Below are 27,796 nucleotides of genomic sequence, written 5' to 3'. Positions count from 1 at the left end.
GATTAATTTCCATTAAGCCTACTGCCAGCAGGCACATTTAAAGAAATGTGATCTGATTGATAGTAATAAGTGGGGTAATAAGGCACTAAAGATGAGCCTGTACATTTTACCAAAATACGCATTTAGTTTCTCGGCAATTTTTTTGCCAAGCTGCCTGTCTTGCTCTGGCAGCGGTGGCGGTGTTTGACTTAGCCATGATAATATGCTTATTGTCTTCGTAGAGACTCTCATACCATTAGAAAATCACGGTTTTGGTGATCGACCTTTCCTGCCTTTTGAAGTAAGACGTAATCGTGCACTTGCCCTGATAAGTTTAGCCTGATTGAAATTAACCACATGATTTGGATGCGGATCATCCATCGACGAACCGATATTTGAGGTTCTCAGTTAGCTCGCTAATGTTAAAGAATTAAGGTTTTTGTGCAAATAATTGTCCCATTGGGGAGTCAGATGGCTGAGCGGTGAGGGAGTCGGGCTAGTAATCAGAAGGTTGCCGGATCGATTCCCCACCGTGCCAAATGACGTTGTGTCCTTGGGCAAGGTACTTCACCCTACTTGCCTCGGGGGGAATGTCCCTGTACTTACTGTCAGTCGCTCTGGATAATAGTGTCTGCTAAATGACTAAATGTAATTAAAAGTAATGGTAAATCCTTTCAAATCATTAAAAAGATTCCTCCTCTTTCAAACTTAACTGCTTCAGCATACTTTCAGCTAGAGACACCATTCAACCTTTAAAATGTTCACAAGACATTCAGCTATTTTGATGTCATCTTAAATTTAGTGTCTGAACAGGACTGGGTGTGCAGGCACGCATGATTAGTTTCTCCTCCGTCTTGAACCTGAAACCTAGATTCTAGGTTAGAAATGTTGCCAGTCTGTTGCCAATGACCAAAGGTAGCTACGTTTTCCCAGCAACTTCAAGTCATTCCAGTGTTGTCCTTTTACTTCAGCAACTGGTTTTCTGCTAAATTTTCACATTTTCCTGCAGCTCATCTTTCTGAATTTTTCCCTTTTTGTTTTGCATTTTTCTCTTCTTTTCTTCTGTTTTCTGCCTTTATCTTGCTCCAGGTCCTTTAAAAAATACATTTCACAGCAGTATTTTCCAACTGCCAGTACTTTAGCACTTTTTCCCTCTTTTCTGTACCTTTCTGCCTTCATCTTGCTGCAGGTCCTTTCTAACATACATTTCAGGCCTTTTGAAACTCCAGTAAATATTTTTTTGCTAAATGTTCAAATTTTATGCATTGTTTCTCTTCTTTTTGATTGTTTTCACTTTTTGTTTAGCATTTTTCTTCTTCTCTTTTCTGTAGTTTTATGTCTTTGTCCAGCTCCAGCCCCTATTTAAAATACCTTTCGGGCGCTTTGAAGCTTCAGCGTATAACTTTAAAAAAGAATTCACAATTTTCAGCTTTTTTTAGCATGGTCAGCTATCCCCATTCAGGTTTTCAACATTCTCACTGCTGTTTCGCAGGAACAGCCTTTTCTAGTTTTCTCACTATTGTTTTTCTGTTTCTCTTTATTGTGAGAATGCTGTTAAGCTTTTCAACTTCTAAGTTCTTCCGCCGTTTTTGGCCTTTAACTAGTCCTGCATACTTTCACAGATTCCTACAATTTTTTGTATCAAAACGTTCAGCTCCTTCAGGAGATGATGGCTAAGACTTCTGGTATTTCTCACTTTTATACTTTTTAAAGAATTAAGGTTTTTGTGCAAATTATTCTCCCATTGAAAGTAATGGTAAATCCTTTCAAATCATAAAAAAGCTTCCTCCTCTTTCAAACTTAACTACTTCAGCATACTTTCAGCTAGAGACACCATTCAGCCTTTAAAATGTTCACAAGACATTCAGCTATTCCCTAATGATTCAGCTCTTTCAAATATATTCAGCCAATTCTGAATTGTGACAGTTTGAAATACATGAAATATTTAGCTTCTTTATTTTTATGATTGAGCAGCCAGCAGGCTGCTCTTTTTCTGATATTCAACTAAATTGTCAAACAAATTCCTCTGACGTTCATATAGTTTAACTTACAGAAACAAGTTATACCTTAAAATGTAGGAAAACTTGTCCTCTTTCAGCCAATCTAACTACTAAAGAGCTCACATTTACAGATTTTCAGCTTTGAGCCTTGAAGCGAGAGCTGCCTTTCAAATTCTCTCACTAACTTCAATGGAGAGGTGGGTAAAATTCGTCAGAGAATTTCGAAAGTAGACGTGTTTTTAAACTGCCGGTAGAGTCGTATTTCTGACCGCACATACATATAAAGGACATGTCTGGTTTCGGGAGAGTCTTGGGTCTCGGAAAATATCCTAATTTTTGGAATTGGACGTATAGTTTTGCGTCTAGGTCAACTTGTTTGAGGTGTGGATTCTAGCTAAATTTCTGGTATTCTCTGCCCTCAGAACGTTAGCAATCATAGGTGCACCATCACCGTGGCAACCACACAAACACGCGCCAGTCTCTTACAAAGGTGATTGGTATTAGCTTATTAGTGGAGACACAAGACAAGCTATTCAGTCAACTCGTCTCATTCAAAGAATAAGAGCACCACAACACAACTACTACCACTATTGATACTGCTTTATCTTATGCCACTACTACAACTACTAATTATGCAGATGCTGCTAATATCTCTTTTACTAACTACTATGCTAATGGTAGGCTACTGTTTTGTTCTACTCATTGAAATGGGTGAGCACAGTGACATCTAGTGGTCAGCTAAAATTATAGCAGCCGTTTAAACCAACTGAATGCGATGTACCAGTAGTTTCTGGCGGTACTTAGCCTCGCTAATAATTCAATGTCGTTCATTTTTGTAAGGCTACGTGATGGTCTAATTTTCGTGTTCATTCATTAAAACCATACATGTGTATTTGAGAACTGTGTAATTTTAATTTTTTTGATTGGACGTATAGTTTTGCGTCTAGGTTAACTTGTTTGACGTGTGGATTCCAGCTAAATTTGTGATTCTCTCTGCCCAGCTCGTTAGCGATCACAGCTGTGCCATCACCGTGGCAACCAAACAGACACGCACCATGAAAGCAGAATTGGGTGATGTTTTGTATTTCTGACCGCACAGACACAAAGGATATCAATGGTTTCGGCAGAGTCTTGGGTCTCGGAAAATATCCATATTTTTTGGATTGGACGTACAGTTTTGCGTCTAGGTTAACTTGTTTGAGGTGTGGATGCTAGGTAAATGTTTGTTATTCTCTTATAATCGAGCTAGCGCGATATGGCTCTCCATAAAACGGTTCGACTTTTTCTTCAACTACAGTATCGACCAAATTGGCCAAACAAGGTATATACATCGAGCTTAAAGTGTACATAATCTAGCTAGATCGTTTTTATTTTAGCAAGTTTTACAGAAATCTGCAAAAATCGAGGCGCGACTGTCATAGCTGACCGTCACAAACAGCCAAACCAGGGCTGGGGTAGTTATAACGTGTTTGCTGCACCTGGCGTTGATCCTACGAACAAACTTTTTGTAACTGGAAAGTTTTTACTTTTAATTGACGATATTGAACACAGATGTAAAGTAACTTGTCTTTACTCTAAATATCTTATCCGTTTTCAATTTGAAGTAGTAGATCTAGATCTAGGAAATCTTCCATTGCATCCTCTCTAGCTTCACGCCTTCGGTTATGATTCAGCCTACGGTGTTAATACATAAGCTACCACTTTGACACACTTTTAAGAAATGATCCGCTGGTTAGATGTAGCATGATCTTGTTATTTACGTATAAAAAACTCACCAGGGACAACGACAATATCGGCAACCCTGCACTATGAATGACATTTTCCGCAAAATGTTCACATTTGTATGCATTGTTTCTCTTCTTTCTGATTTTTTTCAGTTTTTTGTTTTGCATTTTTCTTCTCTTTTCTGTAGTTTTATGCCTTTGTCCAGCTCCAGCCCCTATTTAAAATACCTTTTGGGCACTTTGAAGCTTCAGCTTATAACATTCTACTAAATTTTCACTATTTTCAGCTTTTTTAGCATGGTCAGCTATCTCCATTCAGGTTTTCAGCATTCTCACTTCTGTTTCGCAGGAACAGCCTTTTCTAGTTAATATTCCAACTTCTTAGTTCTTCCGCTGTTTTTTGGCCTTTAACTAGTCCTGCATACTTTTACCGATTCCTACAATTCTGGTATCAAAACGTTCAGCTCCTTCAGGAGATGATGGCTATGACTTCTGGTATTTCTCACTTTTATACTTATTAAAGAATTAAGGTTTTTGTGCAAATTATTGTCCCATTAAAAGTAATGGTAAATCTTTCAAATCATTAAAAAGATTCCTCCTTTTTCAAACTTAACTGCTTCAGCATACTTTCAGCTAGAGACACCATTCAACCTTTCAAATGTTCACAAGACATTCAGCTATTCCCAAATGATTGAGGTTTTTAAAATATTCAGCCAATTTTGAATCGTGACAGTTTGAAATACATTAAAACTTTAGCTCCTTCTTGATTTTTGAGCAGCCAGCAGATGATTGCTCTTTTTCTGACATTCAACTAAACTGTCAAACAAATTCCTCTGAAGTTCATATAGTTTAACGTTCCTTTGTACGGTTTAGGCTGAAATTAATTATTTTCATGAACAGATTGACAAAGATTAGGCTGTGGTAATGAAGTTCAGGTTAGTAGTCAGATAGTTTCACCTATTGAAAGACTTTTGATTTAACTAAGGAGAGTGCCGAACATGTTCGTCGCCGTTTGACTTCCTAAACAGCTGTGTGGATGTTTTTGTAGTGTGTCTCGCGTAGGCTACAGCATTGCAGTGAGCAACACTGGTTTGAAACCACAGGTAATGATAATTTCACCAACAAATCGTTTGCTTGTAATGTAATGTCATAATTAATCCTACAACAAAAATTTGTGAGGAATGTTTATTTTAACGATTGAAAACAGATGCATCATAGACCACTGTAGTATGTGTTGCCCTGGCAACAGAGGCTAATGTCATGATGCTAATGCTTCAGGGAAATAGTAGACTACCATTTCCGAAAGTAGATGTGGGCCTGCTTCCTTAATAATATCAGCTAATATTGTACATTACATTTCACAATTGTGTTTCACATCACAAAGTAAAATGAGTAGGGCTGTGAAATGATTAAAAAAAATTATCAAATTAATCACAGGTTTCTGTGGATTAATCATGATTAATTACATATGACCTATTTTCCGAATTTTTGTCATTAGTGTGCGTCTTTGATTTTGCGGTACCTTAATGCTTGAGTCACCCGTTGCCACGCACTCGCAAAACTTTGGTGAACCCCTCGTCCTCAACAATATCAATTGGTCTACAGCTTTTTGCAAGACATTTGGCAACTTTGCAAGTCACCTTTTCACAGGCGGACTTAGTGAGAGCCCTACGCTGTTCAGTGAGCGTGGTTTGGCGCATTCTACTTGAACTCCCCTCGCCGACCAACGCATGCTTCGCGTTGAGGTGGTATAGGTTACTTTAGACTGGTATTGCTTCAGTGAAACGATAACATACAGTCATTTAGCATTCAGTCATTTAGCAGACGCTCTTATCCAGAGCGACAACGTCTTCCTGCAGTGTGCATATCACTTTGGTTTTATTGGATGTTGCATCTCAGTTTTTTTGGAACACGAACTTCTCATCCAGAAGTTGCAGATTGGGTGTAATTGTGGGTATATTATGTTAAATGCGTTAAACAAAAATAACGAATTAATCCTGTAATTTAATCATAACGCGTTATTTTTCACAGCCCTAAAAATTTGTAAATAGTTATCACCCTGGCATCTTTGCTTATGGCGTTTCTTCACCTGCCTTGCAGTAATGCTATAGTTAGCCTAGCTATCCCCCAAGTTAACAGATGCGAAACGAATGTTCTGCTACAGGTAGTCACGCGTGTTTTCGTGACGTTAGTAACGTCAGTGACCGTGGCTAGCAAATTAGCCACCGTTAGCTTCACTTTTAGCCACAAAAACTTAACTTGAGCCTAAACCATGCAACGGAACGTAAATCCCAATAGAAGCAACTCAATCGCTACCAAGACGAAACTTTTGACACCTAGATTGTATAAGTAGGCCAAATATTGACTGCGTTTTAGGGGGGCAAAAATAAACATTAATAATAAATATATATGTGAGAGAACAAAGGTTGTGCTCTCACCGAAGGCTTGAGCACACCCAAATATAGCTGCAAGCAGCAATGAGGTGGCAATGATGGACGCAGCTACGCCAAGCATCTGCCATTATTGGTAAGTTAGCTATGCTAATATGTGGTAAGTTAGGTATAACCGGTCTCAAGTTGGCAACAGTAGGCTAGCTACCTATCAATCGGAGAGGAAAAATGAGGCTACACAGAAAAAAGTAGCCTACATGATCAAGTGTGGCTATTTCAGCTATTTTTATTGGCAGACCTGAATTTGACTCCAAAATTTGTGTTGTGTGTAAATATAGTTTTAAGCACGTTTTCATGTCATGTTTGATATGTATTAATTTCGTATTTTAGGCATCACATTCTAGTAATGTTTTCAGAGTTGTAAAATGTATATTTGCTGGTTTGATAGCCTAGAGTTTTGTCGTTCAGAGGCCCAAAATGTGTTTACATACTCTCTTCCTTACAGAGGAATCCCAATAATACTAACAATAACAATAGGTTTCCTCCTTACGGAGGAATCCTAAATATAGCTGCAAGCAGCGATGCGGGTTCCTCCGCAAAATGACAAAATATTATAAAAATGTACAATGTTGAAGGTCAAGAGTTGGACAACAAGAGAGCAAATCGACTTCCTGTTTGGCCAACAACAATAGGTTGAATGGGGATTTGAACTCATGAGCATAAGGTTGCAAGTCTGTCTCTCTATCCTCTCTGGTACACACCAACTGTTGTGATTTTATGAATAGAAATGGCAGAGAATTGCCTTTGGTCAGCTTTGGGACAAAGGTTAAGAAACGGTTGACATTTCAATGTCAAATTGCATGAAATTGTGCATGGTACATCAGAATGATGTCCCCTTGAAGCCAATAAGGTTTGAAAAACAATAAAAATTATATTTGATTTATTGACACAAAGATATTGAAGCAATGCAGTTACATAAATACACCCCTTTTAGACATTTTGTATTGCATTTGTCATTCCATTTCACCCTATATGAAGACACATCTGCCCGCACACTATCCCCATCCATGCGGTTTCCCTCTCTCCCATCGCAAGTCGCGCCAAAGCAGAAATGCTGTAGCGGCCGCATGCCTCCGACAATCAAAACATATCAACGGCAACACTGTTTAAAGGATCTCTCAAAGACGGCCTCAATAAGGCACATACTGACTCCCCGAGTAGAGCTCTTTCCAGGAGCTCAGTCAATCCACAATCAAGAACAATCTCGTTAGCAATTGGGCCTGGCCACAGCCCACATTTAATTGCATGCGAGTATGCCATTTGATTGCACAGTAGCCGACTCTCTGTTCCCATTAAACTACACAACATGCACACTCAGGGTGACCAACAAGATCATATTAACTAACAAACAGTAACATTACAAACGTCTAACTGAACGAAAACAACAACTAAAATCCCTCACATGGCTGTCTGTGAGGGATTTTGCGTCTTTGCGTTTTTTGACATGCCGCACTGCATGCCGGGTACCCAAGAGCGTGAAGCTGTGCTCCGACTGCGTGATATGACGAGATGCTAGTGACGCGCTAACGGTGCGTTCACACTGCAGCGTTTTTTACCGCTCTGCACCGCTGGCCTTCCCACAGTGCACCACCCTCGGGGGCGTGTCAGACAGATTAATTCAGAGCTGTAGTTCTCTTAAATCACTGTTGTAGTTTGTATAATGTCTTGGCAAATGTGCAGACAAATACAACTTTTACACACAGTAAGCAAAAATCCGATACGCTTTCTAGATCTGACATGATCTTATCTACAGCACACAATAGGTTATCTTTTTCCACACTTTTTTTAGGCTGAGTTAAAGGTTAAATGCCACCCGCACTCTATGTAATGGGTCTTGTGCTGGCTGGATGGTTGACATGCTGGTTGACATGTGTAACCTTTTATTACATTACTCGAAATCTCTGCAAATCAATCGCTAGATTATGACTTGCCACTACACATTCACTGTATGGATAGCGAGTGGCTACCAGCCAGCATTTCAACGTTGAATGTCAATCGTGTGCCGGGTGAGCTAGCTAGACTATGCAGCTAGCACAGAAGAAAGTTACGTAATGTGACGAAACTGAATTAAAGTACAAAATACACACCAGGGACACACTGTTACGCCGACAACCTCAGCAACCCTGCGCCAGGCATAATTTTTTTTGTTTATGTCTCTGTAATTGGATAAAAGCGTCTGCTAAAATGCATAAATGTAATCGAACATAGACGTATCATACAATACTGGGTATGAAGACACACATACGACGAGTTGCTCTTCCATCTTGAAATTGTCAAACCTAGAAATGTTTACCATGACCAACAGTTGCTACAACACAAGAAACCAACCCGATTGGCCAACGCTAGCGTTTTCACGCTCCTCATTTACATAAAGTTGGGAAAATCCAACTTTCGACGCCCCGCTCGCCTTCCTACAATGCCCTACGCGAGCGTCGACGCCCCGCTCGCCTTCCCACAATGCCCTACGCGAGCGTCAACGCCTTTCATTGAAAATGAATTGGAAGCCGACGCCCCGCTCTGCCCGCCCCGCTGCAGTGTGAACGCACCGTAAGTTCTCAGAGTCTCCTACGTTAACAAGTTCTGCCTAATTAGTAAGCTATTTTTACTAATGTTTTGTTAGCGATTGAATGGTAATACAATTTAGCTAAAAACAATGTTAGTTAGCTTGGCTAAACTGATTTTCATAGCAACAGAAATCAATAAAAGATTGCATCCAAGATAACAATTTCGCCAAATCTGACTGCAGCTTTGTATATCATATGTACTGTGTTATGGTTGTTTGAGTTAAACAACTTGCTAAATGAGTTACATTTCTGTTAAATGTCAAATCCAACTATAAATGTATAAAAGAGAGAATTCCATTCAAATCTGAATTAAACTGACAAAAATGATTTGCAGTGTCACGCGTTACTGTAATCAGATTACATTTGTCTGTAACGCAGTAATGTAACGCATTGATAACTTCAGTAATCGCATTACAGTTACTAATACCAACATTTATTGCCTTACTTGCATTACTGCGATCTGCATATCGGGAGGAGAAAAAAACAACAAATCAAACTTCCCTTTACAGTATGTGTGCTTGCTTAACACTCGTCACTTGACTTAGCCCCAGAGTTCAGGAGGCAAAACAAGAATGGAAGAGGACGTCTTTTGAGGGATGGAGGTATGCACATTACTTCGTATTAGTTGCGCGAAAGGACAAAAACGTAACTGTACAATGTACATTGTGCCCACGCCTAAAAACACCTTTCCACCACCGCAAACACAACCTCTAATCTGTCAAAACATCTTCAACGGCAACATGCTAACTCAAGACTAGTATCTAAAGATTCCCGGACCCTGAGTGACACTGACGCCGATAAAAGGTTGCCGTTGCCGACACCAGCCAAGCAGCCACGACTTGACTTTCAACAGCAGGTTACCAAAGCAGAGATAAACAGACTTGTAGCAGCATACATAGTAGAGGAAATGTTGCCATTTAAAGTTTTAAGCATTATTTTATTTTGAGACATTTTGCTTACTGCCAGTACTGTAGCCTTGTTATGCTTGACAACTTTTAGGTTGATGTTCACAACTTTTTTGTCAGCTTTGTGGTATTAAAAAGCATAAAAGAGAGATCTGTCCTCATTATAATAATAATTTTACTTGATTTGGGCATATATATGGTACATATATTGTTATTTGGCCAGTGCATCTCAGGTGATGTGACAGAGTAATCCAAAAGTAATGTAACTAGTAGTGTAACTAGTTACTTTCAGCAGTGAGTAATCTATTAAAGTAAAGCATTACTTTAAAAGAAAGTAACTAGTAATTTGTAATCTATTACTTTTTTTGAGTAACTACCCCAACACTGTTGATTTCCATACTATAGCAAAGTGGTTGAGTTTATGGCACTTTAAACACTGAGCACAACGTCTCCAAAAACCTTGGTGTGAGATTTGGTGGGGCAACACCCCCACCCCCTGAGACAACATTTCACGTGTGTTTGCATCCCCCTCCATAGACGAGATTTCACGGGTGTTTGTGCGTCTATGTTGCTTTATTCTGTGTGCCTGCGCCTCGTCCATTACTGTTTACAACGTTAGCAGGACAACTTGGTTGGCGTTGCCTTCTGATAGTTGGCAGCCCTGGTCACAGTCTGTAAGGAGCAGTTTGAGCTCTGTGACTAAGTGCTCAAATGACTCACCGATCCCTTGTGTCTTCTTGTGGAACTTGTACCAGGCAAATATAGGGTTAGCTCATAGGCTACCTGTCAACACTCCCGTTTAAACTTGTCGCTTTGTCAAATGGGTCATTTACGTGAATCGTGTAGAACCGGAGAGAGGGTAGGCTGCCCTTCTTCTGCATGCCATGCTGGCTTAGAATTGCGAAACATTATTGGATAATTCTTATAATTGACATTTCTCTGGGCCAATTGGAATCTTGGCACTTGCACAATTGGAATCTTTGAGCACACAGCGTCAACTGTTACTTGCACTGGTCAGCTTGCACTGAGGATAGCCTATCGAAGTTGAGTTAGCCAATGTCGTTAGTGATGCGAGCTAACGTTAGTTTGCTAGCTGTATATAACATTTCACTGGGTTTTGCAGCTGTGTGTTTAGCAAGTCGCAGTATTTCCAAGACCTGATTTAACTGAGACGACGCAGAAGATACGACGTGCATATATGTGCTAGGCTGGATAGAACTAGCACTAGCTATATGGGATGTTGCACAGTACTAGTAGTAGCTTAAGTACTATCTATCGTGCCGTGGTGGTGTACTGGCAGCATCATACATTTTACATACATGTGCAGTAAGTAATGTCACATTAAATAATGTATTTAAACTCAAGCTTGTGTGGTGCGTCGCTGTCTTCAATGCCACAGGCTTAACTTTGTCAAAATAAATGTTTTTCATTTCCGGCACATTTAATGAAGTTTGGCTAGCAACATCAGCTAGGCTAGTTGGCTCGTAACTTCATGCAGCTTCTCCATGCAGGGCTCTAGACTGGGACTAAAGGGTCGGCTTTTTTTACTGACAATGAACGCTTCCGGCAAACCCCTTTAAATTAGCCATTTCCCCCTAAATAAATATCAAGCGTATATAGCTTACGTGTTTTTTATTCAATGTAACCTTTATTTAACCAGGCAGAATCATTTAAGAACAAATTTGTATTTCCAAAGATGGCCTGGCGTCCAAAGATGACGTTTTGCTGCACATTTTCAGTTAGCAGATGGTTCTGTTTGAATCGCGATTCCATCTGAAAAATACTGCTGGTGACAACGTTGTTAGAATAGCTAGTTTCAAAGGGGGTTTGGCTTGTTTCATAATAAACTGACCCATCTGCAACCGACGCACGCCCTACAATTTCCCCCAGAAATTGTACAATCTCTAGTTCCTCTTTCAAATAATAAGCCCCTGTGTTCAAGTGTTGAGCATAAAATTAGCTGCATGGTCTGTAGAGATCTTGGGACGAAGCTGCAATAGCGTACATAACAGAAAGTTTTTCATTCTGTAGAAATTGTGTTTTATGTAGTTAGATGGTCCGAGGAGAATGAGTGGAGTTGGTGAAGCGTCCTGGTGAGTTGCAGTCATTCGCCATAGTTCTAGTACTAATCTGAGGCTATTCTCCATAGATAGGCCTATCTATATTCTGTATCTAATGCTAACACCAACAACTGGTCTTTAACACCATTTAGAGACACCATTTGGAGTTTTTTTTATGATATACATATCTTGAGTGCTTCATGTACCCATTTATCAACAGTGATGTTTAACCTGCAATATGGCCTTTAAGTCACTCTCAAATGTGTCCTTTGCATATAAAAAGATAAAATAATCGAGCCGCGGGCACGCCTCCACACCCCCCTCGATACTGTCACCTTTTTTACTCTGAGGAGTTTGCAGGTCTGCAGGAGTCTTCCGTATTTTACACCGATCTCCCGCCCCCCTCCCGTTTTGTTATTTCTCCCGTGAAACTCCCTTAATAGGGGTTATGCGGAGCGCTCAGCGTTCGAACCGGAAAACAGATGTAATCGTTTCCGCTTCTCACTTCTGTACACATCTGCAGCGCTAGGTGATCCAAATAACTTATATTGACAGGGAAGTTCAAGGATTTTATAAGTTGTATTACACTCTACATTAGTGTAAGTGTGACAGGAATAAAGTGATGAGTTCATATAACGTTATAATAGCCTAACGTTAGACCGTTTCCCAGGAGGTAGCACTAACACTAGCTCTACACATTAACTACAACGTTACAGTAGGCTACAAAGCTACACAACTAGTGCTAAGTTATTAATGAAATATATGAATTCATTAAATTAATTTAAGACGCTCATTTTAATTTAGTGTCATATCCATATCATTATTCTGGTTTCTATAGCTAGGACCTATCGTTCCTAGAAGGAATTACGTTTACTAGCCTACTAGGGGGTTAACTAAAGGTTAGCAGGTGTATTAGATTACGCTACGACAAAATTGACCTGTAAATAAATACTGTCACACTGGTAGTTGTTGCAGTTGATTGCCAAACACTGCATTCTTTGTGCCCACGGACTTCTACAGGTACAGTCTTCGTTTGACTGTTTTAATCGTCTGCGAGCAAAAAAAAAAGGCTACTCCCCAGGGTACTCGGGAAGTCCGTTTGGCAATCCTGTGTACATGGGAAATTGTAATTAAGGGTAGCTCCTTAAACACCGGCTATAGTAGGTGGCCTTTACTACGCTATGTTTACCTCAAAAGCGGGCGTCCGGAAGTAGTTACATCTGTTTTGTAGAACCCGGAAGAATGTTGCGCATAATCCCTATTTGTATGGCCCAACCCTCGTTGTATGAATAATCACATCCATATATTATTCCAAGGTTGTCCAGTTGCCAGATCTTGTATGAAACGCCTCCTACACACATAATACATATCATACAATTTTCAACCCATTTGTGACCTCATCCTGGCAACCTACAACCCACTTACGCTGTTGATATCAGCGCAGGTAGACGGGAGAATTTGAATAGTAGACGGGGGAATTTGAATCAAGAATCAGTGAAATAAATGGCATTAAAAGTCTCAGATGGTGCTACGGCAAATAAAAAAATGGCTGCAAATTTAACAATATATGGACGAACTTTGTAACTAAGGGACTTATTTATGTGTATTTAGCCTCCCCCCCATGTTCTGAGGTCTCCCGGATTTTGGTTCTCAAATGTTGACAGGTACCCAGCTAACACATTTACGTTGCCCTGACGTTGTCGCAACGTCACGCGATGACCAAACATACGTTGCCGCGGGACCGTGCATCTGTGGGGCGCCAGTAGGTTGCCGCAACGTCATCTTGTGACGTTGCCAGTCCGTAACCGCGACGTCGTGGCAACGTTAATTTTCCGACGTTGCCAGTCCGTAACCGCGACGTCGTGGCAACGTTATTTTCCGACGTTGCCAGTCCGTAACCGCAACCTCCTAGCAACGTTGTTTTGGGACGTTGCCAATCCGTAACCGCGACGTCGTGGCAACGTTATTTTCCGACGTTGCCAGTTGGTAACCGCGACCTCCTAGCAACGTTGTTTTGTGACGTTGCCAGTCCGTAACGGCGACCTCCTAGCAACGTAATTTTGTGACGTTGCTAGTCCGTAACTGCAACGTCAACAATTTACTTAATTATGAAGTAACCTATATTTCATATGCAGACCTCATTTGCCCAGAAGGCTACTTGTTTTGGTATAATAGATAGCCAACGTTAGGAGGAATATGTTTGTGTGATGTGTAGCCTGACTCAAGCTAAATCATAAACGAGGCAGCATTTCAGAATCAGAAAGTGTTTTAATCGCCATGAAAGTTTGCACAGACAAGGAATTTACTTTGGCAGGAAGGTATATACATTCACCATATAGGAATCCTAAATATGTGGTCTACCTATACTTAAGGGGAGTCAGATGGCTGATCGGTTGGGGAATCAGGCTATTAAATCAGAAGGTTGCCAAATGATGTGTCCTTGGGCAAGGCACTTCACCTTACTTTCCTCCAGGGAATATCCCTGTACTTACTGTAAATAAGAGCGTCTGCTAAAATGACAATGCACAAAGTATGCATGTAACATTTACAATTAAAAAACTAAAATGGCCAAAATATATACATACGTGATAAAAAGTGCCACTGCAAAACAAACACTGCAAAACAAACACTGCAAAGAAAAAAAAACTGCAAAACAAACACTGCAAAACAAAAGTGCCAAACAAACAAAGTGCAAAAAATGAATTAAAATCTTCTTCCAGTCCCCGCTATGAGTTCTGTCTGTTGTCCCTGACAAGGAAGCACAAAATAAGTTAGTGTTCGATTAACATAATCGCACGTGTGAAAAGGGGCTATACAAGTCATTAAAAAAATCACATCTAAAATAATATACGTCATCAATTAAAATATTATGTGATTCTAGATTTGTGTCATAGCCATGTGAAAGATTGGATATGGAAGTTGCAAACATGATTCATTCACCTGGCTGGTTTTGAATGGGCTGCCGGGGTGTGTTTGAGTGTTTCCTCTATGCGGAGCTCCACCGCTTTCTCTCCCAGTCCCGTCTTCTACTTCATCACAGCGTCTGGAATTAGAAGTCATGAACTTATTGTCAGCACCAATGTGAACGTTGAATGCGTGTAAGCCATAGTTTGTGGGATCTCCAAACACTTACCGCTCTCTTTCGCAACTCCAGCACCTTAAGGCGCTCCTCAAGGTCTTGAAGTTCAGCCTGTGTTTGGGCCACCTGTAGGTCCATCACTGGCACCTCTTCAGTGTGTCTGCCCTGTGGTCGCCTGAACAGGAGAGCCTCTCGCTGTTTCTCTTCCAATGTCTCCATCTTCCGGAGCATAACCTGTAATGTGTCTGTAATTAAAAACAAGTAAAACAAGTTTACAAGAGTTTGCATGATTGGCCTACACTGTGGTTCTTCTAGATTAGCTGTAACATTGATGTACATAACAAATGTTACCTTGATTGGTCTTTGCCTAAGATGGTACAGCTGAATGGGGTATACAAAGCATTAGTAAGACAACATTTGTTGTTTTGACAAATATGTTTCCCCCCACGATCAGAACAACTTAAGTATGCCTTACAATTAGGTATGCCTTACAATGGCAATGGTATGAGTATTTTTTTGAGTGTCTTATATTTGCACTTGCCTGGCTGCCAGCTGTTTTCCAGGGCGCCCTATGGGTTCTCCTCCACCAGACCAGAGTTGACACCTAGAGGTATGGCATCTGGTGATGCAAACGTTTAAAGTCATACTTTTGCTTCAAAGCATAGCCTTTAGGGTTGCCATGGCTCATACAATTATTGTCACTGTTATAAACGGTCATTCATTACTTTACCATAATTTCCAAGGGACACAGTACTTGTGATGGTGGTCGGATCACCTGTACAGAAATGAAAGTGGAATGTAGTTTACGTACATAGTAGCCTATTAGTATATTGATATTGAAGAAGCATTGCACATATGTGATCGTTCGAAAGCAGGGCCCCACAGCGTAGCATCGCACATGTGTGATTCTGAACATTCCAACCAACTATTTTCCAATGGGCAGAAACTATATGATAAACACTACAGTATGGATTCAAAATGTACAATTAGTAGGCTAACAAGTAACACTAGCAAGTAGTAGCATTGGTACGAGTATTATCTTAGGTTGCTAGGTAACGGAAGCTAATTAAAGCTACATACCTTCCGTTTTGGAAAAATAACTCACGTACTCTGGTGAAAGTGTCTGAAATATTTAGAACTCACGCATCTAAAGGTTAAAACTAATAAACTTATCCAAAAACAAATGTCATGTACAAATTGGAAGAATTAGTGACATGATACTTTTACAGACGCCATTGCTGTGCATGCCATGACCAACTGTGAACGTGATCAGCCACGCGCTAGCGTCTTTGAAAATTCAGGGCTAGCTAGCTAAATAAACTATTTTGGGACAAGGTTTTCTAACAGTTCTGAACGTTTATTTTCACTGATTCTTTTGAGGGTGATTTTTGAGACTCTAAACTTTGATAACATGTATGCATTTTCAGTATTTCAAAATAACTTTCTGGAGGGTTTAACCTAGCTAGCGAAATTCTAACGTAAACAATGTGAATCTGATATAACGCTATAAACAACTCAATTTCAAACCTATATGCCCCATCCAATTTCTAAAAATATGTTTATATATTTAAAACTATGTCTGTAAAGAAACTCACCTTTGAAGTAACTTATTTCCAGGTAAAATCCATTGTGTGAAAGACGGTAGGACCCCGGCAAAAACTGTTTAGGAAGCCCAGTTTCAGCTATGCCTTGAAATGGGCATGCGCAAAGTTGTTGCTCAGGGGCAGACTGACTTGGGCTTGCTTTTGTACATGTTTATAGTAAAGAATGAAAGACAAAATTATATTCCACATTCTGTCTTTTTTAATTTACGATATGTGTCTGCATATGAGAACATTGATGACCAACGACCTGCTGGGGCTGAGCAGCACATGAATTACATGCAGTGTCTACATTTATATATATAAACCACTATATTGCACTCACGATCCGTTGTCCTGTGACAAAAATAAGGTAACCAGCCGACCAAGGGACGACGTCGCGGCAACGTTGTCCACGGGTTTAAAAATAAGGTAACCAGCCGACCAAGGGACGACGTCGCGGCAACGTTGTCCACGGGTTTAAAAATAAGGTAACCAGCCGACCAAGGTACAACGTCGCGGCAACGTTGTCCACGGGACCAAAATTAACGTAACCAGCCGACCAAGGTACAACGTCGCGGCAACGTTATCCATGGGATCAAAAAATAACGTAACCAGCCGACCAAGGTACAACGTCGCGGCAACGTCGTCCATGGGACCAAAAAATAACGTAACCAGCTGACCAAGGTACAACGTCGCGGCAACGTTGCCCACGGACCTAAAAATGACGTTACCAGCCGACCAAGGTACGACGTTGCGGCAACGTTGTCCATGGGACCAAAAAATAACGTAACCAGCCGACCAAGGTACAACGTCGCGGCAACGTTGCCCACGGACCTAAAAATGACGTTACCAGCGGACCAAGGTACGACGTCGCGGCAACGTCGCCCACTGGTCTAAAAATAACGTAACCAGCCGACCAAGGTACGACGTCGTGGCAACGTTGCCCATGGGACCAACTGGCAACATTCCCTTTATAACGTTGCTACGACGTTGCCACAACGTTGCCAGAAGGTAACGTCGCGGGTTACCAACTTAGCACATACTGGCAACGTTGCCGCAACGTCATGTGTTAGCTGGGTATGGGTTAGCTTTCGGCTTGAGATATCAGAAAATAGTAGGCTACGTTTTTAACAATATCGCATTAGCCTCCGTTACTTCCAAAGTGTTGCTTGTCCCTTCCTTTGTCCCTGATCCATAGCATGAGGAAACTGCATTTCTCCGCCTCCGATTTATATCGCAGCGGGCCCGTGAACATGAGCTCTGCATGTTGTTTGAATCTCAATTGAACGAATCCCATTCCATTCGCGGCGAGAGGAACATCGAAAGCCCCCATTTTCTCAATTTTTTCTTTCCTTTTTTCTACTTTCAGATGGGTTCGTAATCTAACTTCTTACTCTTGACACCATGTTGTGACTTGTACTTGTCCTATAAAATATCACCCAGTCTACACAATGTCTGGGAGTATCTTGACCGCTTTATTCCTTATGCCGTGCATGTACAGTCTACTGGTTTCCGGTTCAAGAGCATTTCAATATAAAAATCCTGCTTATGGCAGTATTAAACATTACATACAGTACCACACCTATATAACTAACAATAAAGAGGAAGACAGAAATAATGTGACAGAATACGTTTCTTAATGAAATATGCCTTTACTAATATGATTCAGATCCAGTCTGAATGTATTAAAACAAATACATTTTCTCACATGAATGAAGGTACCATCCAGCTTTGGTTGTACATGTAACAACATGTCTACATATAAGTCAGTAAAAGCACAGGGGGTACAACACATACATGTTGAATGTTTGCAATCTGTCATAACCTGTTTCTGGGATGCAGTCAGTGTGAGCAGTCACGGTAGATGTTTCAGAAAGACTGATGACTGGCAGACTATCAAATAGAATATTGCAAACTGCAGTGTGAGCCATAACTTTATTAGCACAGCAACAGTGTGAGGTCAGATTGGCATCATAATACTTTATGGGACAGCCCTTGATTCTCTCATCATATGATCTTTAATGTCTGTTAGGATTGTGTACCAATTGCAATGCAATTAATTTTAACAAACACACACCTTGTCTTGGTATTAGAGCTGCACGATTATGGCCAAAATGATAATCACGATTATTTTGATCAATATTGAGATCACGATTAATTATCACGATTATTTGTTGATTTTAACCTAATCAAATTTGATTTTCATAATGCATTGTACCTGCAGAATGGATGTGAATAAAACTCAAAATATACAATCAATAAAAAACAGTCCACACTAGCGTTTTCATATCGTTTTCCAAACGTTTGCCGTCCACACTAACACGGGTTCATGACAATCGTTGTGCCCTGTTTACATACTCCTCTGGCAATACTATTTGGTGTTTTAAAATTGTCCCACCAGCTAGCTGTTCAGCCAGGTCTCACCCAGAATCGCCGCTCTATGTTTGGTTTAAACTGTCTTCTCTGCCTTGTCCCCCTATCGTTCAGGCACACCGAGTACGACACTCGCCTTCTGCGTAGGTGTAACGCGTATCTATTAAGTGGTAATACTTGTACCTGAAGTAGGTACAAGTAACTAAACTAGTAAATAACACTACACTAACTTAACTGGTAAATAAATTATAGAGATGGAGCTGCATTTTTATTTCACCTTCCATGTTCATCTTGATCTAATAGCTATAGAAAGCTACCCCCAATGCCATAGCAACTGAACGTCATCGTATCTGAAAAGCTCCGTGGACCCTGTCCACACTACTATGCGAACCCGGCGTTTTCAAATGTCTCCGGCTAGGGGAGCGTATTCGAAAAGCTCAGTTTTCAGTGTCCGAATACGCCGTATTAGTGTGGACGGGAGGTGCAAACACAGACATGTATGCGTTTCTTAATTTACTCGGGCTAGTGTGGACGGGGCCTAAGCTGCGTGGTGCATGGAACATCTCGTGATCAGATATTAGGTGTATTCGACTCCATGCAGCGCCGCAGCCGGCTGCAGCCTACAGATTGGAGAAAGAGTTTATCATAGCCAATACATAAAATGACAAATGTTCAGACTTTACAGAGCCGTTTATAACTCCTCCCCGACTGCAAGCGGCAACTCTCGCTGGTCATTTCATGCAGCCGCAGCCGATGTCGAATGCACCTATTAGTTTACAGGGCGCTAGATTGGCTTTGCAAAAAATAACTTTGATACGGAGCGTTCTATTAACGGAATGACGCATTTTAAATATCGCTCGATCACGTGAATTTGATCGTGGGAAGCCGAAATCGTGATCGTGATAAAAGTTTGATTAATTGTGCAGCCCTACTTTGTATGTGTTCTTATAAACTGGTCTTTCCAACCTTTCCTGCTGGGATGCCCCTGTTGGGGCTGTGTTCCCCGAGTATGGCAGCAATGAGGGCCTCTGGGGCTGTGACCCCACCCCCTGGAGAGACAGGGCTACGCGGACTAAGGGGGCTGATGGTGGGCGATGGCAGTGTGTCAGGTGACATCAGGCGCTCTTTCTTAGCTGCAGCGAAGGGGGAGTGGCTGTGTGAGTGGGCATCTCTGGGGTGAGGACACAGGCTAAGGCCCTGTAGGGATGACAAAGGGGTGGTAGAGAGAGTAGGCACAGCAGGGCTGCGACTACGGCGGTAGCGGCGGTGTTTGCCCGTTCCAGGACTGGGGCTGCGGGAGTTCGGAGCGAGCAAGACTAGCGTGCTGTTATCCTCTGAGCTGGCATCTGAGCTGTCTGAGCAACACACCGTTGGGCTGCGTACTGGGATCTGGATCTACAGGAGATTGATGAGGTATGACAGATGTTTAAGTTGTTGCGTGTTTTAACAAGAGAAAGGTAGAGAGGTTGACAAATAAATGGACGAGGGGACAGAGTGAGATCAGACAGACAGACAGAAAAGATTGAAGAAAGAAACCTTGAAGGCCGATGTCACTCCAACTATACTGTTCATGTTGTTACTGTAGTAACCAAGTATGTACTCCCCAGCATCCCTGGGTAAGTCTTCCTCTGCAAATATCACCTTTAAGGAAAAAGTAGAGCAATATAAAGTAGAGAGACAAGGTACAGTTCAGCTTGAGACAAAACAACTTTGTAAATAATATCTGAATCTTAAGAATGAATTATCAAATTTGATTTAAATATCTAACATACTACATGTCTTTTAAATGTATGTACCTGTGTCAGATGTTCTCCCTTCGCCCACACATAGGCTACATAGTCCTTATGGTGTTTAAATCCAAGCTGTAAGGACAAATCAGAGAGCAGTCTCAATAATTGATAGCATGACACTAAATATACCTTATTGAGCTCAATGGTGAAATAAATGAACTAATTTCATACCTTATATATGGCAACCCAGTCCCATGAGCTGCGTTGGTAGGTTGATGCCACAGTGAACCTGACTATAGCTTCAGAAGCGTTAGTCCACTCCCTGTCAACCTTCTCGAATGCCACCAGTGGAATGTCCACCCTAAAAGGGAACTGGGAGTGATAGAGAATGAGAGACACAAGGAAAAGGGAGACGCACATGAAAAGGGACAGCGTAGGGACTTACAATGAAGTAAGGCAAAGTTGTGGGATGGTGGTTGTAGTGTGCAGTAGACAGCACAGAGAAAACAGATAGGCATTCAACATTAATATCAGGCATTACAGACAGTAGGTCAGAAGTCAATGGGCAAGGTCAGAGATCAGGGGCAAGGGGGGAAAAGAAACAGGACTCACATGTAATGCGAAAAGGGCAGAGACTGGCTTATGGTCGCTGATGGTGTAGCCCATGTGACTGCGGTAGGCAAGGTGCGTCACCCTGGTAGCCCCACCCAGCCATAAGGTCAGGCCACGCTGAAGAGCAGCATTGTGGGAAGGCACAGGGGATCCAGTGCGACGCCGGCGCCAGAGGATACGGTCTGTCCAAGCAGGCTTCCTCTTCTTTCCACTAACAGAAAGGGAGAGACAGAAAGGAGTGGAGGTGGACGTGGAGTGAGATTGGATAAATAAGAAACACTTCATGTTTCCAAAGAAAGGTTCTCACACAACTCCCATTTGTCTAGTGGAAACAAGTACCTGGTGTCATATGTGTGTGTCCCCACATCAAACTTATATGTTGGTGGGAAATTGAGAGGACCTTCGTTAAATCCCTCCAAGATAGATTCACTGTTTTTTGCCATGTTGAGCTGTAAATGAGACAAAGACAACAAAAAAAAGAGACGAGGAAGGGGACAAAGATGACATACCATGTTTTTCTGAAATAAAACCGCGGTTTATAACCCGATTTTAAATATTTCTTGTGGTGGTGCGCTTTATATTTCAAACGTTTTTATAACAAAACAACAGTACAAATACTTTTGGGTATTGGGATGTCTGGTAGCTAGGGATGGGCAAACCGAGGCCTTTGAAACGCTCGCAGCTTTTACTCGACAGTGACATCTGCTGGCAGCTACGTCTATGGCAGCAGGTCTATGGTTGAATGGAATTATTGCCTTCCTGCAAAGCAGATGGCGTGGTATGGAATACGGGAGCGATGGTTTTCATTCAACAAAACAATCGGGTCAAATCATGATTTTCGAACAGTTTGAGACAATAAACTCAGTGTAAATTTGTTACATATTCATATATATATTTATACATCTTGAAGTGGCAGACAAATGATCAAACAGGATTTTGCTAATGGTACACAAGCAGTTAACTTTCTCTAATGTTCTCTAACTGTCTCTGTCTCTAACTTTCTCAATTTCTCCCAAACTCTCACAATTCTCTCAACCAAGGCCTCACGCATTCAAAACTCTTGGTTTTGCCGCCTCATTTTATACCCCGACACGTCAAAGTCTTTTGGCAAGAGCGACAAATGTTCCGTTCAAGATGACGTCACAAAACGTTCCGAAACTATTTGTCACATGACCGGAAGTGTTTTTAAAACCCCTCTCGAAACGTTGTTCCGATGCAGTGAGTGATGATGTGTCAAGACAGTATCGACACTGTAGTACCGAGCGGCCCATCACTACTGCTAGCATGGTAGTAGCATTGCTACGAGTAATATGCTAGCTAACTTAGTCCAGAAGCTAACTATAGCTGGCTAGCTACCGTTTCGGAAAAAGAACTTGCGCTTCGGGGTCCGTTGAAAATATTTAGCCCTCAAGCGTCTAAAGGTAAATATTAGTTAATTCCCGGGCATACATTACATACATACGCACTTACTTTTGTTTTCGAATTGTGTTAAAGCAATGCACTATACTTGTGCATTGCTTGGTATCATTGTTCTCGTATCAAGTGAGGCATATATTTCAGTGCAGTTTATAATCAGATTTACAAACACAAAGCTCCCATTCGGTGCGGTTTATAGAAAATGCGGCTTATTTTCAGAATAATACTGCAATGTATTTGTGGTGTGATAGCGTCCTCTATAGGCACCCAATTGTCACCATCTGTCACTTCTCCTTGATGACTTTCAGAACATTTCCATTGTCCTTGGTTATTGACAATTGATTAAACAGCACAGTTTTCTCACCTGGTCTCTCTCCCACAGCAGGGGGAGTTTATTGCTATCAATAGCACTCTTTACCACGTGTATGTCATAGTCTTCGATACGGAAGTTAAGGTCCCCAAACCAGAACAGCACACTGGAAACGGAACACAGACATTTTATTGAGCCTTTAAGAAGCCAACAGTATGAAAACCCATTCTTCCCTTGAATGAATATAATGACCACAATAAATAAATGTTTCCATTGCGTTACATATAAACCCTGGCTCCCTTCCCTATTACCCACTCACTCATGGTCCAGCACACCAGTGGCAGTGCCGCCTTCAAACTGCTGCTGCTGCAGGATACTCTCAAAGTCCTCCATACGCTGCTCCAGGTTCCGCATATGGGCTGGCAGGTGACAGTTGAGGAAGCACACTGGGTGGCCGAACATTGCCATCCTCGCACTGACACCCCCCTTATTTCCCTGTGGATGGGGGGGAAAGTCAGAACGGAACCTAATTCTGTCTAGAGGGGGTCAGATGGCTGAGCGGTTAGGGAATCGGGCTATTAAATCAGAAGGTTGCCGGTTTGATTCCCGGGCAGTGCCAAATGAGACGTTGTGTCATTGGGCAAGGCACTTCACCCTACTTGCCTCAGGGAGAATGTCCCTGTACTTGCTGTAAGTCGCTCTGGATAAAAGCGTCTGCCAAATGACTAAATGTAAATGTCTTAGTCAAGCTGCAATGTTCTGTAAATCCATTCAACCTTTTTACAATCACCAGTGTTTATGGACCAAGCATGGTATGGAGTGACAAACGTGTGTGAGAATGTAGTCTTTTGATTGCAGTGATTCACATACAGGTGCATACAGGTCTCATTTGTTTGCATTCTCTCAAATTGTTTTGGTGAGTTAGGCTACTACTGATTCAATGAGCTTCTGTGGACCCAAGGCAGACCATAAAAGCCACTTGGTTTGATTGCTGGCAAGTTTTTAATTGTGTTGTAGGACCAAAATGCAAATATGCATCAAATTAATGTGATTGGAGCAAAATGATTGTATAGTTGTTTTTTCCTTGTGTATAGTGCTGGTAGTAATGCAGTGTGAACCTGGTTAATTGGCCATGTATCAGAAGATTCACCCATTTCAAGATGACCCGTTAGCTGACTGTATTGGAAATTGGAGGACTGAGTTTAGCAGGCTCTGTATCCGAGCTCCAGACAGCCAGACAGCCCTGCTGCTGCACTGACCTCAGAGAGGTGACTGCACCAGGAGCCCATAGTGATGCTGACATCAACACGGTGAGGAAGGTCACAAACTTGTGCGTACACACACATTACATGCACAATTGACAAGCAAAAGCACACGTATGTTTTTCACACACACATTCATGCTACTTCTATTATTTCTCTCATCTCCCTGTCTGGCATTTCAACATAGTCCAATCAATCAATTCTAATACAATCTGCTTTTGAAAGGAAGTGTTTGGTTTCTGAGTGTTTTGATAGGCTACTGTTTTATAGTAAGGACTTACGGGGATGACACCTACCCAGTATCCCCCAAGACCAGTGCGTGTGCTCTCTGTCTGCACACCTTGCAGAAATGGAAGATGGCAGAATTTAGAGAAGACCAGCAACAGCACCCCCTGCATACGCTGGGAGGCCACCTGAAGAGATAGAGACAGAGAAGGGGCATGAGAAGCAAAGAGAGACAAACCGAAAGAGTCACTTGACCCATCAGCCACAGTCTACATTGAGATCTAAACCAAGAGACAGACTTGGATTAACCATTTACTGACCAGCACATATCCATAGCAACTAAGTGTGTCCATACAGAGCTCACTCCACTGATCTGTGAACAGGGCATCCTTCAAACGCTTGTTTATCATGGAGTTCACTTCCTGTAGCCTGGGCGAGGGTAAAGAGAGGAGAAAAACTCAATTGATTTTTATCTTAATTTTCAGAAGGAGGAATGACTGTGAAAGATACATTGAAGCAGCTGGGACAGGGTAGATTTAAGTAGAAGTAGAGAGATGATTGAGAGGACACATCCAAAGCTGAACCTCAGGTGGTGAGGAGATGCTCACCCAATGATAAACATGTCTACGCTACAGTCAGCAGCGCTTGGCCCAAACAGGGAAGTAATGTCATCTGGGGGCACGGCGGAACCTACATTCCATGTCACAATGTGGATCCTATCAGAGTGCAAGAGGAGTATAAACATAAGATTTACATACAAAATAGTGCCACTACAGCATCTTTGTGTACATCTATGGCTCAGGTATTTTGGCTCAGGAGTGACAAGAAACACGTGCATTTTTCCTGACGAGTAAAATGCTGTCTGAGGACTAAAATGTGTTTAATGTATTGAATGAAAATGAATGTATTGTATGACGTATGATTCATATGAGACACTGATTTACGTCAACCATGCTCTGATGCAAATGAAGGCTATCACAGGTTTCTGCTCTACCTTTTTTATATGCCAGGGATGAGTAAGGAGAGAACTATCTCCATGGAGACAACTCTTGCTACTCAACGCATGATGTGGTAGGTGAAAAGAAACATAAAAACATGTATGCAGGTCAATTACATTATTGGTTATTTGTCTTACTTGAAGCCCTCTGATTCCTTGCATGTCTTGTCAACCTGTGGTTGGTTCTCCACTAAGGCCCCTCCAATGGTCTTCTGTGGCTGAGGACTTAGTCTCGCTTTGGGACTGAGACTAGATGGTGGGGTAGGGTTAGGAGGAGGCTGAGCCAGGCTTGCTTGAGGGCTTAAGTAAGGCTGTACAGAGTAAGGCTGACGGCTGAAAGGACTCTGAGGGCTGTGAGGCAGCTGAGAAGGCTCTGTTAGGGACTGGGAGATTGGGCTATGTAGATCTGTAACAAAAGCTGGGATGGAAGGCTTCTCCTTGACATAAGTTTCAGGGATTCTGGAGGTCTTCCCTGCAAGTTTGTTCCCCAGTGCAGTAGGCCTCGGGCGACTGATATTAAGTGGCAGAACAGAAGTGGACCCTGCATTCACCAGCTCTGATTGCACGTAGTCTGACACCTGGGAGTGTAAACCTGCAGCCTGCATTGAACTCACACCAGGGATTTTCCCCCAAGCTCCTGTGGGGCTGACAACGGGGGCTATGTGGTCCGTTTGGCACCCATGTGTATTCTGCACATGCTGTCCAGACTGTATTGTAGTGTCTGAGGTACTTTGTTCCTGCTGCATCTGATCCATCAACCTGGGGGAGAGGAAAATGAATTCTGAGAGAAAGATTTGGGCAGACCTCAGGGTGCCTACAGGGAACCAAAACAGAATGAAATAAGTAACCTGTACTTGTTTTCTCCTTCAGAGCACTCCTTCCTTTGGTCACAGACAGTTTACATTCATCACCAGGTCCAGTGGCCGAGGGGAGATTGAGGTAGGTGAGAGTGAGAGGGACTGGGCTGGGGGGGGGAAGGTGCCACCTAATACCTGTGAACCTTCTCCATCCCTGACATCATCGCTGATGTTATTATACCAATCCATTCAAGCAAGCATTGAGGATCAACTATTTTGGACCCTCTTTCTACCCCCACCCTGGTCTTATTTTCTGTTGCTTAGCAACAACTTTAGCCCTTCCCCCATCCAAGACTCTGTCCTCGATGACCCTATAATTCTTCAGGTCTTCTTTTTCACTAACATTGACTTATTGGCATGTTTGAGTTTGCAAATCTCTATGATGTGGCAATAAATGGATTAAGGAAAATTTGTCTCTCCCACTAATGCAACCAATACATTCCCTTCAACATCACCACAGTAGCAGAAGGCAAGACAATGTATGCATACACAACAATGTCAACAGATTTGTCATATCAATGCATGACAAGAAAATCCCAGAATGCCAGGCACTGCTCACTTACCAACCATATTGTCTGTCTCCCCCAACTCAAAAATAAAATACTCTATGCTTTTAATTTATTTATGATTTAGATCCACTGGAAACTGATGGACACGTGACCAGTCACCACTCACTTAATGCAGAGCTTAATAAGACAAGGCCTATATGTATAGTGGCTGTCTCCCTACATTACATATCCCGAGGGGTCAGAGTATGCTACAGTTAAAAGGTAAAGAGGCTGACCACACGTTGCCATTTGCGATTGCATACCAGCAAAAACAACAACAACAACAAAAAAGAACATCTGAACATCTGTTACAACTCAGAAATTCAGCAGGTCTAACTGAATATGTAATGTTAATCTATTAATCTCTATTATCACCCAGGTTTTGATGACTAATTATGTGCTGAAATATCTACAATTAATCAAAAATTTAACGGGTTTCCGATTACACACTGGTGTGATAATAAATCGAGGGTCAGCGCTGTACAATGCGTACTACAAAAGTCTACGTCATATAGAACTTACCTTTCATTCGTGGCAAGGTGAAACGTTTCGCCGGTGCACGAGAATACTATATCTCACATTAACGAAGAGAAAAACATCATAAAACTTGAAGGAAATAGGCAGATTTTTTATCAGAATAGCGTCATCATTTTCAGGGTTCCATTTCCTAAATCAATGTAACAGCTTACCGTACCGGTATTGCAAGGACGGCAACTGTGCAAAGATGTAGCCTAAAACGTCTGTACCATGGACAGCGAATAAGAATCCGTCACGCTTCACCGGTCACGGAAAGAACAATTGATCTTCAACGACGCGTTGCACTTTATGCTCCCAAGTTTCCTTACAGGGTAAATATGCGACAAATCTTCAAAATATGTCCTCTGGTAGCTTGACGTTCTCGCCTAATGAGTGTCTGCCATGCAACCTAGTTTAACGGGACAGCTGTCGAGCATGCTGCTTTCAGGATGGGAACTGGCTGTCGCAAAAAAGGAAAACGCACACCTTGGCGAAAGTAGGATCTCATCCTCCAAGCAAGTGGTTGACCGGTCAGGTCACCACAAACAAACTGAGCAGTTGTCGTATCAATGACGTATTAATCCTAGAACGTAGACTCACCGGCGA

At 41.8% G+C, this 27,796-nt stretch overlaps 1 protein-coding gene across 1 annotated transcript; it reads right to left on the bottom strand.

Moving 5' to 3' along the window:
- Positions 1–19,662: 19,662 nt before the first annotated feature.
- On the bottom strand, positions 19,663–26,287 carry LOC124484355 (inositol polyphosphate 5-phosphatase K). Its single transcript, XM_047045246.1, has 13 exons — positions 26,262–26,287; positions 25,408–26,028; positions 24,881–24,988; positions 24,593–24,701; positions 24,344–24,460; positions 23,105–23,280; positions 22,840–22,951; positions 21,399–21,508; positions 21,060–21,270; positions 20,679–20,819; positions 20,514–20,579; positions 20,254–20,358; positions 19,663–20,112 (listed from the first exon to the last, which is right to left on the bottom strand). The coding sequence occupies exons 1-13, from the start codon at positions 26,285–26,287 to the stop codon at positions 19,663–19,665; spliced, it is 2,352 nt and encodes a 783-aa protein (XP_046901202.1).
- Between the last annotated feature and the right edge of the window lie 1,509 nt (positions 26,288–27,796).

The sequence above is a fragment of the Hypomesus transpacificus genome, chromosome 22, assembly GCF_021917145.1.
Source record: "Hypomesus transpacificus isolate Combined female chromosome 22, fHypTra1, whole genome shotgun sequence".
NCBI lineage: Eukaryota > Metazoa > Chordata > Actinopteri > Osmeriformes > Osmeridae > Hypomesus > Hypomesus transpacificus.
The sequence above is the reverse complement of the archived record's forward strand: the minus strand, read 5'-3'. Positions and strand labels throughout refer to the sequence as shown.

Excerpts from the sequence above, each read along its gene's own strand:
- LOC124484355 (XM_047045246.1), bottom strand. The coding sequence starts at position 26,287 with ATGTCAGGGATGGAGAAGGTTCACAG. Across the intron at positions 22,952-23,104 it reads ACTGGTGTGCTGGACCATGA|TGTGCTGTTCTGGTTTGGGG; the intron begins GTGAGTGGGTAA and ends TTCCGTTTCCAG. Across the intron at positions 21,509-22,839 it reads TGCTGTGGGAGAGAGACCAG|CTCAACATGGCAAAAAACAG; the intron begins GTGAGAAAACTG and ends TCTCATTTACAG.